The sequence below is a fragment of the Pelodiscus sinensis genome, chromosome Z (genome assembly GCF_052426305.1).
Source record: "Pelodiscus sinensis isolate ZL-2025 chromosome Z, ASM5242630v1, whole genome shotgun sequence".
Taxonomy (NCBI): domain Eukaryota; kingdom Metazoa; phylum Chordata; order Testudines; family Trionychidae; genus Pelodiscus; species Pelodiscus sinensis.
Window position 1 is genome coordinate 25,255,425 of NC_143085.1, and position 17,457 is coordinate 25,272,881.

The window sequence follows — 17,457 nt, forward strand, 5'->3', positions numbered from 1 at the left end:
TCTGGCTATTATACACTAGGCACATAAGCAGAATCTACACCCAGCCAATCAGAATCCATCTTGAGCTAAGACGTATATCATCAGATTTCAATAAGGGTGACTATCTCTAACTTACTTTTCAGGAAGATAAAAGGCAGTGACACACATTTCAAAGGGATATCCCTGCCCACGCAAAAATAATACACCAGATTTGTCTCCTTTGGATTTCTTCTTTCATCACACAGCTATGTTTGTTATAAGGCACACATCTTGTCTCTACTATTTGTGAAGAACGATTTTAAATAACAAAAAGAAGCAGAGACAGAAAAGCTACTATCTCAGAGGATCCACTCAGTAAACAGGTAGCCATCAGATTCTTATCAACTCAACTAAAGCTGCAAATATCAGAATGTTTCCAGAATTCCTAAAAAAAACCCTTTTTAATAAAAGCCTTTTATCTTCCCAGTGACACCTTCTACCCTACAAGCTATTTTTGTCTTCAGTTGTCAACTATGTATTCATTTAATTCATATGAGCCTTCAACATAAACATTTCTATGGAGAGAATTCTATGGGAAACCCAGGGTGCTTAAGGCAAAAGAACAATTGTTGCTTATCACTATTGACATCTTTGTGAATTTAAAGCCTGGCAACAGGAAAAGAGATCCATCAAATATTTTGGTGATTAATTAGTCAGTCTTTTTCACCCTCGAAAGACTGTCACCTGATTGGCATGAAAATTGCTACCATATAAAACAGGAAGAAAAAGCATTGACTTTTGTTCAGATCCAGTATGTCAATTCTTATGTTCCTATGTACTGCCTTTGCCATTTGTTCCCCAAATAATGAACTTCATGTCCTTTATAATCAATAGCAACATCAAACACACTAAAATAAGACCTCAAAGGTAAATGTCTAACCAAAAAAACAGCTGCTTAAATAACTAAAAGACATTTCCTTGAAGTTCTCATGACAAAAGCATTGTGTAGGAAGGCAAAGCTGTGTCACGTCATTTGAAGCCAAAGCAAGTAAATGAAGTTCACCATGCCAGGTGACTTGCTCTGTTTAAATGTTGTGCCTCAGGGAGTGATGGAGAAAAAGAGGAGAAAAGGTTCATTCTACAGGCTTACATACATGGCGATTTAGTGAGTAGCAAGACAACAATCTAGTGTGCTGTAGGGTACTCTGTGCCCTAACTGGCCCTCTGGTTCCTGCCTACTAGGCATTAAGAGTTCCAGAACACATTTTAACATGCTGCTTGTTTCACCTACCACAGTGCATCACTGTTCATCATCCCACAGCAATGGCCACAGTAGGCAACATCACAGTTGGGAATTAGATGTTCAAAGGTGGTTTTTAAGGGTGTGGAATCCTAGCAAGTCCTCACTGTTTGTTGTTTGTTTGTTTGGGGGGGGCGAGATGAGAAAAGGATTGCAATCAAAGGGAAAAAATCCAATCTACAAATTGGGGTATAGGCCACTCCCCCTTTACATTGGTGTTTGCTACTGATGGAGAAACAGAGGCAAAACGAACCCACCATACCTCAACACAAACTGTTCCACAGTGGAGTTGTTAGCGAGAGTCACAAAGACATTCACAACTTCACCTTGCTTGACCGGCTTCGATGGCAGCCAGATGACAACATTACTGTCCAGCCTCAGCTCTGTCAGCTGAGAACTCTCTAGGGCTCGATAGAGGCTCACAGAGCCAATCCTCTGCAAGTGGGACATGGTCTCATCCATACCATCCTTCCCTGGCCGGATGGCATTCCCCTTCCTCACATCCTCAGTGGTGCACTCCCCAGTCTCGTCCCCTGGCTGGATGGTATAATAAAGCTCCACAGGGCTCCCTTCAGACTGATCCATCACTTTCTTACGGCCAGCCACCACTGTGGGAGGACTAAACCAGCTCGGCAGGAGTTCCAGCTCTGCCACACACAATCCCAGATCCCCCTTTAAGCGGCAGCTGCCTCGGACTTCCCTCGTCTCGCGGAAGGCAAACACACGCAGGCAGGGCAGCCTCTCTGTGGAGCTGTAGTCATCCCAGTCCCTGCCCACAATGTAGAACAGGATCTGGACTTTCGGCTTCTTCAGGTAAATTTTGTCACTCACGATGCAGGCTTTAAGTCTCCAGTTAAAAGTAAACTTGTTGGTGGATCCAAAAAAGTTGGAGGTTAAGAGTAGGTCATGGGGCACTGCTTGTTCAACAGAAAAAGGTCCATAGCTGGCATTTAATACAGGTGGCCTCTTGGCTTTATATGGAAAAAAGGATTCCACTCGGGATTGCAAGCTGGAATTTCTCATGAAATCCTGATTGGCTTCTTTAAGAAAAAAGGACGTCTCTGCATTGAAGATTTGGTAGCTCACAGGTAGATATGTTGGTAACGAAGAAAATCTCTGTATATTGTCCAAGGCCCCTCGACAATCTGTCACTATTAATAATAATAATAATAATAAAAGAAAGTTAGTGACCTGGAACTTCATGGATTAGGCCAAAAGCAATTTATAGGCTCAAAATAAAAGGTTTATCTTGACTCTGAGGGAGTCACTGCCATATTATGATTCAATTAAATATGATGGGGAAATGATTACAGTGAAATGCTGAATTCTTCTGTATGTCTCATGCATGGCAGAAAATACAGGCATTAATCACGCCCTGTATTTATACATTATTTCATTATATAGTGTACAATACATATATATGCAGAAACAGAGAGAGGGGGGCCTTCAGTATCGGTTTGTCTTGATTTAATTTAATTCAAGTAATACTGAATGTTGTATACCCAATAATTAATCCTCGTAACACTCATCATTATGTCCAATTTACAGATGAGAAAACAAAAGTAGAACAGTTCAGTGATGTGCTGGAGCCAGGATTAAACAACTCATGAGCTACTGACCTACATGGCTCCCCAAATTGATTGTCATGTTTGTCACCAGTGTGCTTTCATAAGGTTGCCATCTTTCCTGTTTTCTAGGACAGACCCTGTTTCCTTGAGGCAATCCGATATCCCAGACACACTGCTTCTGCGTAATCATTTTCAGGGTTCATTTGATGGCAGTAATGTACTATAAAACTGGATTTGACTCAATGGAATGAGGATACATTGAAACATCCTCAAGGTGCAATAGGATACACTGACATCACAGGACAGGAGTTTGCTTCACTAGAAAAGCCTACATTGAGAACACTAACTGACCCTGACCCAAGCTTGCCAACTAGTGGGAGAAGGGAGGATTGAAAAGGCAATTGCCCTGTGGCCTGGAGATTTAAATGGGCCAGGCACTCCCAGCCTTTTCTATTGCTACTGTGGCAGTGGCCAGAGCCCCGGACCCCTTTAAATTGCCGCTGGAGTGCTAGATCACCATGCTGTTTAGCGCTGAGGGAGGGTGCCACAGCATGGGCATCATTTGAGGGCATTTCAGGGGGCAGTAGCCTCCCCTTGATTTTCTGTTGTAGCAGGATACTATCTCCTGCCTCCCCTCTCTAGCCAGGAGCGAGAGGAACACAGGGTATGTCTACACTAGCCCCCTAGTTTGAACTAGGGAGGCTAATGTAGGCATTCGAAGTTGCAAATGAAACCTGGGATTTAAATATCCTGGGCTTCATTTGCATCTTCCCGGGCGCTGCCATTTTTAAAAGTCCTTTAGTCCGAACTCTGTGCCCGTGGCTACATGCGGCACGGAGTAGGTAGTTCGAATTAGGATCTCTAATTCAAACTACCGTTACTCCTCGTGGAGAGATCCTAATTCAAACTACCTACTCTGTGCCGCGTGTAGCCAATGGCACGGAGTTCGGACTAAGGGACTTTTAAAAATGGCGGCACCCGGGAAGGTGCAAATGAAGCCCGGGATATTTTTTTGTTTTGTTGGTGGTGCACATACACATACTACCTCAGTATTGGTGCTGCACAAGAGAAATTTCAACCCGCATAAGGCTAGAAAATGTTAGAGGGATCACTGCTTCCCCCTTCCACTCTTCTACTTTGTTCACTGCAGTGAAAGAAATGCAGGTTCATCAAGGCTCATCAAGCAGAACAAAAAGACAGTCTGGTCAGGGAGAAGGGAGCAAGAACAGGCTTGAGGAAGGGTGTCTGGCCAGGGCGGAGGGTGCAGTAGTAGGTTGGAGGTGGGGGAATCTTAAGATCCATAATGGTAAATGGATGTTTAAGTGACTTGGTAATTTTAGCCTGTGAATGTGAAGCTTCACAGCATCTGGAGATCAATAATGCTATCGACAATTTTTCCAAGATGAGACCACGGCGTTATACATTGCTTTCGCTCATCTCTGGAGTATTGCTTGTTTTACAGTAATTTATTTACTTTTCAACATTCATGGAAGACATTAACTATCTCATTCTCCTCTACACAATTTGGACCATAAAATATTTAAAAAATAAGAATAATTGCAAAGCTAAGCAGATTTTATTTATATCTGCTAAAGATAGAGTACAAAGTATCAAACTTGTGTTAAGGCTCCAACACTGACCCCAAGATTTGGGATTAGAAATATTTTGCTGTTTGTTCTACATTTAAAAATAAATTTAAAATATGTCTTTAATTGGTAATTGTTATATTTTTTCTTTATATAAGAATTAGTAACACTCCTTCTTGTCAGCTAATTTCTAAGTTATCACCTGCAAAACAACAACAACAAACACAGGAGGTTTCAGGTGCCTAAATAGCCTCTGGAATGGAATCATGGACTAAGCTGCCCAAGCCCCCCATGAAAATCTGAAATGGTGTCCCTGTGTCATGGTCTGGGTAGCACAAAGGCTGACTGCCCTCAGCCCCGCCCCCTTCCACATGAGGCTCTGCCCCTTCTGAGGTGTGCAGATCTCCCCCCCCCCCCCCCCCCACACACACGGTCCTGGCCCATGGTGGCCATCAGCTGTACTGCCTGGCCTCAAAGGATGAAGGATGGCTCTTTCTCTAGGGCTATTTGATTCCTGACCTGTCTGATGAATCTCCAGACAAAGATGCAAATTCCAATGCAGAATGGGTCTACTAGAAATCAGCCTGAAATAATTTCCTAAGAAAAGCTTCCAAAAATAATCAATGAGCTTTTGGTCACTACCTGCCAGGCATCAGATTGGACCCAGTAGCTTACAAGTGAACACTGGTAAGCCACTGAACCACTAATGCTTATGATAGCCAGATCTCAGACATTCCTCATTTAATTTTCAAGGATCCTGGAATTGTTGCTGTGACTATATTTCTCAGGTACCTCCACTGCTGGTATGGATTTAAACACTGTAACTACAATCATAGTTGACAGCCAATAGTGACAAATGGGCCTTCTAAAAATAAAGATCTCACACAAGTGGAATTCCTCCAGTAAGTAAAACATGTTTTCTTTGCTTGAACCACTTGGCACTGAAGTGATCTCTTGCATCAGATTTCTGTGAGATGTCAGGACAGATTAGCAATACAGGTTAGCATTTGCTGGATACACCTGTCACATTCTCCAGGAAAAGATTTAAACTGATCTAGTTAACTCAATTTATGAAACATCAATAAATTACTGTGGCTTTGTACAAGCCTTGAGGGAGACAAGAAAAAAAACCCAACACAACACAAAAAAAGTTTGTTCATAAATTGGTAGAGTCTCCTTTTCTTTCACATCTTACTCAGCCGTCTTATAAACTTTTTTTCTGCCTCTTTATTCTCTGTTTAATCACAGCATGCACAAGGCATTCAGTACCTTGGTAAGTTCCACTCACTCATAGCTCTTGAAATCCTGCTAATCATTTTCACTTTAGGAACACTGGTTAGCACATCAAAGTTACTTTCTGCTCCACAGCCAAGAGAGGTTGCTTTTCAAATAGAAATGACAAACATTTCTCGCGCTTCCCTTCCACTATTCAGAAACCTTGTTTGTAGGTCACTACATCTACCAGGAAGGTTTGTACCTCTCCAGTTTGAAGTTGTGCTGCAATCACCTATTTTCAGAGTTATATATGCATTGTGCTAAAATCACCCTTGTATGTGTAATAACTATAGATATAAAATCTCAACTCTGTAATGTATAGAACATCCTTATGTGTGTGAGCTACCATAGACACAAGGATGTCATATTGATAAAATCAGTAATAAAAATGTGCGCCAAGGTTTTGACAGGCAGGACCTCTGCTGAGCAAATTCTTTTGATCAAAATTTGATTTGGCTGTTTTAATAATAGTCAATAACATTTCCATTCTGGCAAATAGGTGAGATTTAAAATATAATATGGATTTATAGACTCATAGGGTATGTCTACACTGCCACCCTAGTTCGAACTAGGGTGGCTAATGTAGGCATTCAAAGTTGCAAATGAAGCCTGCGATTTAAATATCCCGGGCTTCATTTGCATCTTGCCGGGCGCTGCCATTTTTAAATCCCCTTTAGTGCGGACTCCATGCTCGTGACTACATGTGGCACGGAGTAGGTAGTTTGAATTAGGCTCTCTAATTCGAACTACCGGTACACCTCGTTCCACGAGGAGTAACAGTAGTTTGAATTAGAGAGCCTAATTCGAACTACCTACTCCGTGCCATGTGTAACCACGGGCACGGAGTCCGCACTAATGGGGATTTAAAAATGGTGGCGCCTGGCAAGATGCAAATGAAGCCCGGGATATTTAAATATACCGTATTTTCCGGCGTATAAGATGACTTTTTATACTAAAAAACATCCCCCAAAAATCAGGGGTCGTCTTATATGCCGGGTATAAACATACTGTAGCTTCGGCTACATACAGAACGTCCCTGTGCTGATACTGTATGTACCACGCTGAGCCAATCACGGCAAGCGGTGTCATCCATTAATGCATACAAAGCCTGCTTGGATTGGCTGAGTCAGAGAGGCGGGCTATTAGAACCTTTGCCAATCCGAGCAGGCTTTGTATGCATTAATAGAATACACCGCTTGCCGGGATTGGCTCAGCATGGTACATACAGTATCAGCACAGGGATGTTCTGTATGTAGCCGAAGCTACAGTACTGTATTACCGCACATCCAGCAGCCTAAGAGATTAGGGACGTTCTGTAAGTGGGTGTACAACAAATGGCTGGTAGAAAAGACCCCATCATGGCTTCAGCAAGAAGAAGGAAATTTGAAGCCAGTTTCAAGCTGAAAGTTGTAAACTTTGCCAAGGAACATAATAACTGTGCTGCTGCAAGTCAATATGGAGTAACAGAAAAGATGGTCCAAGACTGGAAAGCAAATGAAGATGCATTAAAGAGTATGCCAAGTAGTAAGTGTGCATGAAGAAGAGGCACCCCACATTGGTCAGAACTTGAAAAGCACGTAGCAGACATGGTGCATGAGCATCGTCAAAATGGTTATGTAATGACACGAAACAAAATACGTGTGTTTGCACTTCAGTGGGCCAAATCTAACCCAGATCACAGCAAAGGATTTAAGGCCACTGTATCCTGGTGTACTAGGTTCTTGGAAAGGCATAATCTGGTACTGAGGCAAAAAACCAAAATTGCACAAAAATTACCTGCAGATCTCGACGGCAAAGTAAGTCTTTTTGATCGATATGTATTACAACAGTGCAAGAAGTGCATTAAGTCAGATCAGAAATATGGATGAAACTCCTATGAATTTCGATATGGTTGGAAATAAAACTGTTAATCCAAAAGGTGCAAAAACAGTGTTAATTAAAACAACAGGACATGAGAAGTCCAGTTTTACAGTGGTACTAGCATGTACAGCTGATGGTGCCAAACTAAGACCAATAATTATTTTTAAAAGAAAAACAATGCCGAAAATCAAGTTCCCTGTTGGAGTTTTTGTACATGTGAATGAAAAAGGCTGGATGGATGAAGAAGGGGTAAAGCTATGGCTTGATAATGTATGGAGTAGGTGACCAGGTGGACTTCATCAAGAACGTAGCCTACTGGTGTGGGATATGTTCAGGGCTCATTTAACTACCAGCACAAAGAAAAGGCTGGCAAGAATAAACACAGATGCGGCAGTTATTCCTGCAGGATTGACATCATTGGTACAGCCACTGGATGTGTGCCTAAACAAGTCTTTTAAAGATCGCATTCGAGAACAGTGGAATGAGTGGATGGTTAGCGGCGAAAAGTCATTCACAAAAGGAGGAAACATGCGTGCGCCACAACTGGATGTTTTGTGTAATTTTGTCATAAAAGCCTGGAATGATAGTGATGCAGAAACAGTAATCAAGTCTTTCAAGCAGTGTGGCATATCAAATTCTTTGGATGGTATGGAGGACGACTTCTTGTGGCAAGATGAAGGGGAAGCCGAAGCTGAAGCCACACCATCTGATTCGGAATTAGATTCATATGATGACTGTCTTACAAATGTACCACAAGATGTCATTGATGAACTTATGATGTCAGAGAATGAACATGATGAGGATTTTGAAGGATTTTAAGTACCGGTAAGTCAAAACCATTTTAATTAAAATTATTTAAATCAAATCTGATGTTATTAAATGGTGTTGCCTCGGAAGGGGGGGTAGTCTTATACGGCGAGTATAGCCAAAACCTATGTTTTAACTGGAAAATTAGGGGGTCGTCTTATACGCCCAGTCGCCTTATACGCCGGAAAATACGGTATAGCCCATAGACTTTAATGTCAGAAGGGACCATTATGATCATCTAGTCCGACCCCCTGCACAGTGCAGGCCACAGAATCTCACCCACCCCCTCCTAGAATAATCCTCCCACCTATATCTCAGATATTGAAGCCTTCAAATACTTTGAAGACCCCGAGATGCAGAGAATCCTCCAGCTGTGATCTGTACCCCATGCTACAGAGGAAGGCGAAAACCTCCAGGGACTCTGCCAATCTACCCTGGAGGAAAATTCCTTCCCGACCCCAAATATGGCGATCAGCTAAACCCTGAGCATGTGGGTAAGACTAATCAGCCAGACACCCAGAAAATTCTCCATAGTAACTCCTATCATCCCTCCATTGGCCTATTTACCAGAGATAATGAATGGTCAATTAGTTACCAAGATCATGTTATCTCATCAAACCATCCCCTTCATCCCCCCCATCTAGTTTAATCTTGAAGCCAGATAGATCTTTTGCCCCCACTAGATCCAGAAGGCCGTTCCAGAACTTCGCTCCTCTAATGGTAAGAAACCTTCGTCTAATCTCAAGTCTAAACTTCCTACTAGCTAGTTTATATCCATTTGTTCTTGTGTCCACATTGGAATTAAGCTTAAATAATTCCTCTCCCTCCCTGGTATTTATCCCTCTAATATATTTAAAGAGTGCAATCATGTCCCTCCTCAGCCTTCTTTTGGTTAAGGTAAACAAGCCAAGCTCCCTGAGTCTCCTTTCATAAGACAGGTTTTCCATTCCTTGGATCATCCTAGTGACCCTTCTTTGTACCTGTTCCAGTTTGAATTCATCCTTCTTAAACATAGGAGACCAGAACTGCACACAGTATTCCAAATGGGATCTCACCAATGCCTTGTATAATGGCACTAACACTTCCTTATCCCTACTGGAAATACCTCGCCTAATACATCCCAAGACCGTATTAGCCTTTTTCACGGCCATGTCACAATGGCGGCTCATAGTCATCCTATAATCAACCAGGACTCCGAGGTCCTTCTCCTCCTCAGTTACTTCCAACTGATGTGTCCCCAGCTTATAACTAAAATTCTTGTTATTAATCCCTAAATGCATAATCTTACACTTCTCACTATTAAATTTCATCCTATTGCTATCACTCCAATTTACAAGGTCATCCAGATCTTCTTGTATGATATCCCGATCCTTTTCTGAATTGGCAATACCTCCCAACTTTGTGTCATCCACAGATTTTATCAGGACACTTCCACTTTTGGTGCCAAGGTCAGCAATAAAAAGATTAAATAAAATTGGCCCCAAAACTGATTCCTGAGGAACTCTGCTAGTAACTTTCCTCCAACCTGACAGTTCACCTTTCAATATGACCCGCTGTAGTCTCCCCTTTAACCAGTTGCTTATCCACCTCTCAACTTTCATATTAATCCCTATCTTTTCCAATTTAACCAATAATTCCCCATGTGGTACTGTATCAAATGCCTTACTAAAGTCGAGGTAGATTAGATCCACTGCATTTCCTTTATCTAAAAAAAATCTGTTACTTTCTCAAAAAAGGAGATCAGGTTGGTTTGGCACAATCTACCTTTTGTAAAACCATGTTGTAATTTGTCCCAATTGCCATTAGCCTCCATGTCCCTAACTACTTTCTCCAAGATCTTGCATACTACAGATGTCAAACTAACAGGCCTATAGATACCCCGGTCGTATGTTATTCATCATCAACCCTGCCTACTTTGGAATAAATTGCCCAGGGAGGTTGTGGAATCTCCATCTCAGGAGATATTTAAGAGTAGGTTAGATAAATGTCTATCAGGGATGGTCTAGACAGTATTTGGTCCTGCCATGAGGGCAGGGGACTGGACTCGATGACCTCTCGTGGTCCCTTCCAGTCCTAGTATTCTATGATTCTACTCAGACTACTAAAATCAGGTCTATTCTGCAGGGAGAAGGTTGGATGAAGGTACACAACTCCAGCTACATAAATAATATTGACTTCCTTTACTCCTAGTGACAGCAAGGAGTACCAGTGTCAATGGTGATTCCCTCAGAATTCAGTTTAGTGGGTCTTCTGATAAGTGGAGATATGGCCTAAGACTGACCAAAACTGGAACAGGACCACTGATGGGAAAATGTACATATTTCACAGCTGCCCATGGTATTAAAAAAAAGACATTTCCCTTAGGAATATTGGGAGAAGCAGTGTGATTCGGGAATGGGGCGGGGGGGGGGGGGGGAGGGCGGGAAGGACAATAATGGGAGTCCAGACACCAGAGTTCTAATCCCAGGTGAGTTGGTGACCTGCTATGTGGCTTCCTCCCTGCCCAGATTTCTCTTTGCTCCTTAGTCAGTTAGGGTATGTCTACAATACAAAGTTAATTCAAACTAACCGCCGTTAGTTCGAATTAACTTTAATAGCAGCTACACATACAAACGGCTACTTAGAATTTAAATCGAACAAGCGGAGCGCTTAATTCGAAGTAGGTAAACCTCATTCTACGAGGACTAACACCTAGTTCGAATTAAGTAGTTCGAATTAAGGGCTGTGTAGCCACTTAATTCGAACTAGTGGGAGGCTAGCCCTTCCCAGCTTGCCCTGGTGGCCACTCTGGGCCAAACCAGGGAAACTCTTCTGCCCCCCTCCCGGCCCCGGAGCCCTTAAAGGGGCACAGTCTGGCTACAGTGCTTGTGCCAGTTGCAAGCCTGCCAGCACCCAGCCAGAAGATGCTGCACCTGGCACAGCATGAGCCAGCCACCTGCTGCCACCCAGTCCTCCGCCTCTTCCCAGGACCAGGCTGGCGGCTCCCAGGAGCTTGTCCAGGGCCACAAGAGGTGGGCGCCCGCCTAGTCTAGTGCGGAAATCGTGGACCTCATCTAGGTTTGGGGGGAGGCCTCCAACGTCCACAATCTTCTCACTAGGCACTGGAATGTGGCTGTCTAGGGCAGTATAGCTGCCAGCCTGGCCACCAAAACCCACATGCGAACCCAGGAGCAGGTTTGCATGAAAATCAAGTTAGTCCAGTGAGACTCCTGACCCTGAGCTTAGAACATAAGAATGGCCGTACTGGGTCAGACCAAAGGTCCATCTAGCCCAGTAGCCGGTCTGCCGACAGTGGCCAACACCAGGTACCCTGGAGGGGATGGACCGAAGACAATGACCAAGCCATCTGTCTCGTGCCATCCATCTCCAGCCTTCCACAGAGTCCAGGGACACAATTCCTACCTCCTGGCTAATAGCACTCCATGGACCCAACCTCCACGAATGTATCTAACTTCTCTTTAAACTCTGTTCTAGTTCTAGCCTTCACAGCCTCCTGCAGCAAGGAGTTCCACAGGTTGACTCTTTGCTTTGTGAAGAAGAACTTTCTGTTATTAGTTTGAAGTCTGCTACCCATTCATTTCATTTGGTGTCCTCTAGTCCTTATATTATGGGAACTAATGAAGAACTTTTCTATATGCACCCTCTCCCCACCACTCATGATTTTATAGTCCTCTATCATATTCCCCCTCAGTCTCCTCTTTTCTAAGCTGAAAAGTCCCAGTCTCTTTAGCCTCTCTTCATATGGGACCTGTTCCAAACCCCTGATCATTTTAGTTGCCATTTTCTGCACTCTTTCTAAGGCCAAAATATCTTTTTTGAGGTGCGGAGATCACATCTGTACACAGTACTGAAGATAAGGTGTACCATAGTTTTATACTTCCCCTCCTCATTCTTCCCCTGGCTTTTCCCTTCCAGCTCCCTCCTCCCAGGTTTCCACCTCCCCTCTCCCACCCTCTCTCTTCCCCTCTCCCACCTTCTTTTCCCAGTCTCCCCAGAGGTTAATTCCCCCCCCCCCCCAGTTTTGTTAAAGAGAGTTTCTAGTTTTGAACACACGTGTCCTTTATTTTTTACATCAGGAAGGGGAGCTAAGGAGGAGTAAGTGGAAGGAGGTGAGGGAGGAATGGGGCATGAGGCCCCGATGGGGAGGACTGGGGTGGCTTTACAGGCTCCTCGGGGTGGAAGTCCTCCTTCAGGGCCTCCTGGATCCTGACAGCCCCCGATTGACCCCCCCGGATGGCAGCCTGCGGCAAGTGCAGCTGGGCTGATGGCCGAGTGCTGTGATGTGCCGAGTGTGGGCACTCAGGGCACTCCAAGACAGGACTGTTTTGCTGTCCCTCACTGAGGTAGACAAGCAAGCGGGGAACCCTGAGAACTGTCTGTCCGGGGTAGAGGTTGGGTCCCTTTAAGCACAGCTCTTGGCTAGCCTGAGGCAGCAGCTCCACACTGTAAGGCCTAACCTGATGCCCTGCTGGCACTGGTTCTGGCCAGCCTTAACTTCGGTTCAGGGTCCACTCAATGTGGACATGCTATTTTGAATTAGCAAAATGCTAATTTGAATGAGTTTTTAGGTCTAGATGCACTAGTTCGAATTAGCTTATTTCAAATTAACTAAATCATATTAAGGTAGTGCGAATTAGTGCTGTAGTAGACATACCCTAAACTCTTTGAAGCAAGGAGTGTATTTTACTTTGTGTTTGTACCATGCATAGTACGAAAGGGAATCAAAGCTCATTGAGGTACACTTGCAATAAATTCATGCCAAATAGATGGGCACAGTTTTCAAACTGGTTGCAGAGCTAGGATGCCCAGCACCAGGACACTTTGCAGTGATCAACCCCTTAGTTTAAAAGGGAAGCAGAGCTAATCACTCTGGGTATGTCTACACTACCCTCCTAATTCGAACTAGGAGGGTAATGTAGGCATACCGCACTTGCAAATGAAGCCCAGGATTTGAATTTCCGGGGCTTCATTTGCATGAAGCCGGCCGGCGCCATTTTTAAATGCCGGCAGTTCGAACCCCGTGCCGCGCGGCTACACTCGGCACGGAGTAGCTAGTTTGGATTAGGCTTCCTAGTCCGAACTAGCTGTACTCCTCATTCCACGAGGAGTACAGCTAGTTTGGATTAGGGAGCTTAATCCGAACTAGCTACTCCGTGCCGAGTGTAGCCGCGCAGCACAGGGTTCGAACTGCCGGCATTTAAAAATGGCGCCGGCTGGCTTCATGCAAATGAAGCCCCGGAAATTCAAATCCCGGGCTTCATTTGCAAGTGCGGTATGCCTACATTACCCCGCTAGTTCGAATTAGGAGGGTAGTGTAGACATACCCTGTGTTTTCTAAGAGGGCTTCTTGACTTTGAAATTAACATCCTTGCTCCAACTACTCCCAAAGCTATTCAGCCTTCAGGTATGCTGCTCAGCTTATCTATTTCCTTGGGCTCTGAGACATACATGAGCAGGAAAGGGGCTGATATCCCTGAGGAAAGTGCAATACTCAAAACCTGAGTCTACATTTTTGTTGTTGTAGGAAATGGGAGGTGTTGCTGCACTTATTTCTTATGGATCTTTTGTTTAGAAACTGCCCATAGTGCCTTCTATCAAATCCAAGATTTACACTATAGTCAAAGGGACAAATCCTTAGCTGTTTTAAACAGAATGATAGGACAGAAAGAGCCCTCAAGAGGTCACCTAGACCAGTCCTTACCACTCATGGCAGGACTAATTATTTTCTAGACCATTATTGACAGGTGTTTGCCATTGGAAAAATGTTAAGAGTTGGACAGTGATTCCCTGAAGCAATGTATTCTAGAGCTTACCTAGCTTTCTGGTTAAAAAAAATCTTTCATAAGGTCCAAGTTACCAGGGACTGTTTAAAGCATCCTAGAATACTCAAGGAGTTGATAAAGGGGGTTTGTGAGCCTTTAGCTATCATCTTTGAAGAGTCAAGAGATTCCAGAATACTGGAAAGAGGCAGAGCCCATCTATAAAAAGGGAAATAAGAGCAACCCAGGAAACTACAGACCAGTCAGCTTAAATCCCTTGCCAGTGAAGATAATGGAGCAAATAATTAAGGAATTCATATGCAAACATATAGAAGGTAATAAGGTGATAGGTAACAGCCAGGATGGATTTGTAAAGAACAAATATGTCAGATCAATCTGGTAGCTTTGTTTGATAGGATAACAAGTCTTGTGGACAATTGAGAAGCTGTGGATATGGCATACCTTTACTTTAGTAAAGCATTTGATATATATAGAAAGGGAAGTGACTTTCTATGAAGGAATACTGCAGAAATGGATCTAGGGGCCATAGAGGACCATAAGTTAAATGTTAGTCAGGGTGGCTCTATTGCAAAAAAAAGCAAACATGATTCTGGGATGCATTAACAGGAGTATTGTGAGCAAGACACAAGAAGTCATTCTGCTTTACTGTGTGCTGATTGGGCCACGGTTGAAGTACTGTGTCCAGTTCTGGGCACCATATTTCAAGAAAGATGTGGAGAAATTGGAGAAGGTCCAGAGAAAAGCAACAAGAATGATTAAAGGTCTAGGGAACATGACCTATGAGGGAAGACTGAAAGAACTCGGCTTGTTTAGTTTAGAAAAGAGAGGAGACATGATAGCAATTTTCAAGTATCTGGGAGGACATGTTTACACTGCAAAGTTAATTTGAAACAGCAGCAGTTATTTCCAATTAACTTCAATAGCATCTATACATGTAAACCGCTATTTGGAGTTTAATTCGAAATAGCGGACTGCTTACTTTGAATTTGGTAAACCTCATTTTACGAGGAATAACGCCAAATTCAAAATAGCTAATTCAAAATAAGTGTTGTGCAGATACTTAATTTGAATTAACTGGCCTCCAGCCCTTCCCAATTTCCCTTGGTTGCCACTCTGGGCCAAACTAGGAAAATTCTTCTCTTTTCCCCATGCCCGGAGCAATTAAAGGCCTGCCAGCAGCCGTAGCCTCTCACCCAGTGACCACACAATACCAGCCAGTGGCAGCCAGACATCCTGCGCCCATTCCCCCAGCACCCAAGGACCAGCCGGGGGCCATAGATGGTGCACGCCCTCGTAGACTAATGCGGAGATCATGGACCTCCTTGAGGTTTGGGGGGGAGGCCCCCCAATGTCCATGATTTCTGCACTAGGCAGAGGAACGCAGCCATCTATGGACGCATAGCGGCCACCGTGGCCAGAAAGGGCCACAGGTGCACCTCAAAGTAAAGGAGCTGTGGCAGGCGTATGCCAGGGCCACGGGGGGCGGTGCTGCACCAGGGGCTGATACCTGCACTTACTTCCCCACCCTTGACCACATCCTGGGGGGCAGGATGGTCTGCGTCACCCTGGGGGGCAGCGAGCCAGGATTGGAGGTCCCTGACCTGGGCACAGCAGAGGGGGCATTGCAGAGGGTTCCACGCTGGCAGGTCCCCCAAGCTGTCCAAATACTGGAGTCAGCAGGGTCATCAAGGGAGGCCATACCAAATAAGTACCATCACTGTCCCCTACCCGGGAGGGGGGGTGGGGAGGAAGACCAGGGATCGCGCGCATTGGCCTTGCCTACCACTCATCACACATCAACCTGTGCACATGTGAGCATGTGCCATGCCACCCTTGGGCAGGTGGCTCCAGCTGCATGACACCCAGGGGCCGTGGCCTGATTTCACACATGCGAGTGCCAAGACCTGACACACTCCTGACCCCGAGGCAGGACACAGCAGGAAGCCCTCCCTTCACACAACCCCTCTACACAGAGGCAGGGGACATCTCCCCCCACCTTAGCCACATTATACATGGCACAGGGGCATGGGTGCGATCTCAGGGCATCTCCCACTCCCAGGGATAGCTGGACATTCCAAACATGGCCTCTGTGCCAGTACAGCGGCTCTGACTGTGCCGGGCATGGTCCTCCTCACCTCGCAGAGAGGAGCTGGGCTTCACCCATTGTGCCGCTAGGGAGAACTGACCACTTCTTTCTCCACAGCCGCACCACCTGCATGTGCAGAGTGCACCACCCCACCTGGGACATGCTCCCGCACCCGAGGGCTCTGCAGGACCACCGCAACCCTGCAGGAGTACCACGAGCAGCACCTGGGGGCCCTGTGAGCCCAGACCTGCATCATGGAGCAGCAGGCACAGGAAGAATGGGAGCTCCGTCGGGAGCTGCTTGCCCAGCGTCGTGCCATCTGTGCCCATCTGCAGACCCTGGTGCAGAGTGTGCTGCCTCGGGCCGCTCCAGCACCTTCTGCCCCCCCCCCCCAGATACCATTCCTCCTCCCACTCCTTCCTCATCCTCCACACCCTGCTTCTCAATCTCCACACCTCCCACCTCAACCTCCACACCCCCCTCCCCATCCCCCTAGGGATGCTGAGGCCCCCTGGGAGACATGTGCAGGAGAATGAACCAGTGACAGTATGGCTGATCTGGTTAGGTCCTGTGATGCTGGGAGACATGTGGCCCGGCGAGACCCCCACCCCTGAGTGCTGAGCTTCCCCTCCCCCTTCTTCCCCATGCTTCCCCCTTCCAGTTTTTCCCCTCCCTCTCTCTTGTCCTCTCCCGCATCTCCCCAGAGATTCACCCCCCCCCCCCAGTTGTGTTAAATAAAGAGATTTTATATTTTTGAAAATACATGTGTTTTATTTGACATTAGGAAGGGGGACTAGGGAGGAGTAAGAAGAAGGAATGAGGCACAAACCCCTAGTGGAGCAGACCATGGAGACTGTTAGTGCTTGTGATGAGGTGAGCCGCTTCCACCCCGCAGAAGTGGACCCTCCGCACACTACTCCCGCAGTTGCCCTCACGCTCATGGGGGTGGCCCGGGGCGCACGAACGGCATGCGGTCCTTGCACCGCCACCACCACTCAGCTGAGTGTCGGGGGCGGGGCTGGAGCAGGGCGTCAGCCAGCACACTGGAGGCGGGCGGGGGCTACGGAATGCATGACATGTGCCGAGGCTGACGTCATGCATTCAGGACGCTGGCGTGGGGCATTTAAGCCCAGAGCAGGGTCAGGGGAGGAGAGGAGAGGAGAGGCAGCAGAGCCGTGGAGGGGAGGAGAGAGACTGCGAAAGTCAGCAAGTGTGGCCGCAGGGGTTGGGCGAGAGC

The 17,457-nt window shown here is 45.7% G+C and overlaps 1 protein-coding gene across 2 annotated transcripts in view; it reads right to left on the reverse strand.

Annotated features, from left to right (window-relative positions):
- The window catches only part of TMEM132C (transmembrane protein 132C), a 464,089-nt gene that overhangs the window by 321,010 nt on the left and 125,622 nt on the right, over positions 1-17,457 (reverse strand). For both annotated transcript variants that reach the window (XM_075898467.2, XM_075898466.2), the window contains exon 2: positions 1,521-2,409. In XM_075898467.2, the coding sequence (XP_075754582.2) occupies positions 1,521-2,409 (889 nt within the window). The remainder of the gene's footprint in view (positions 1-1,520; positions 2,410-17,457) is intronic.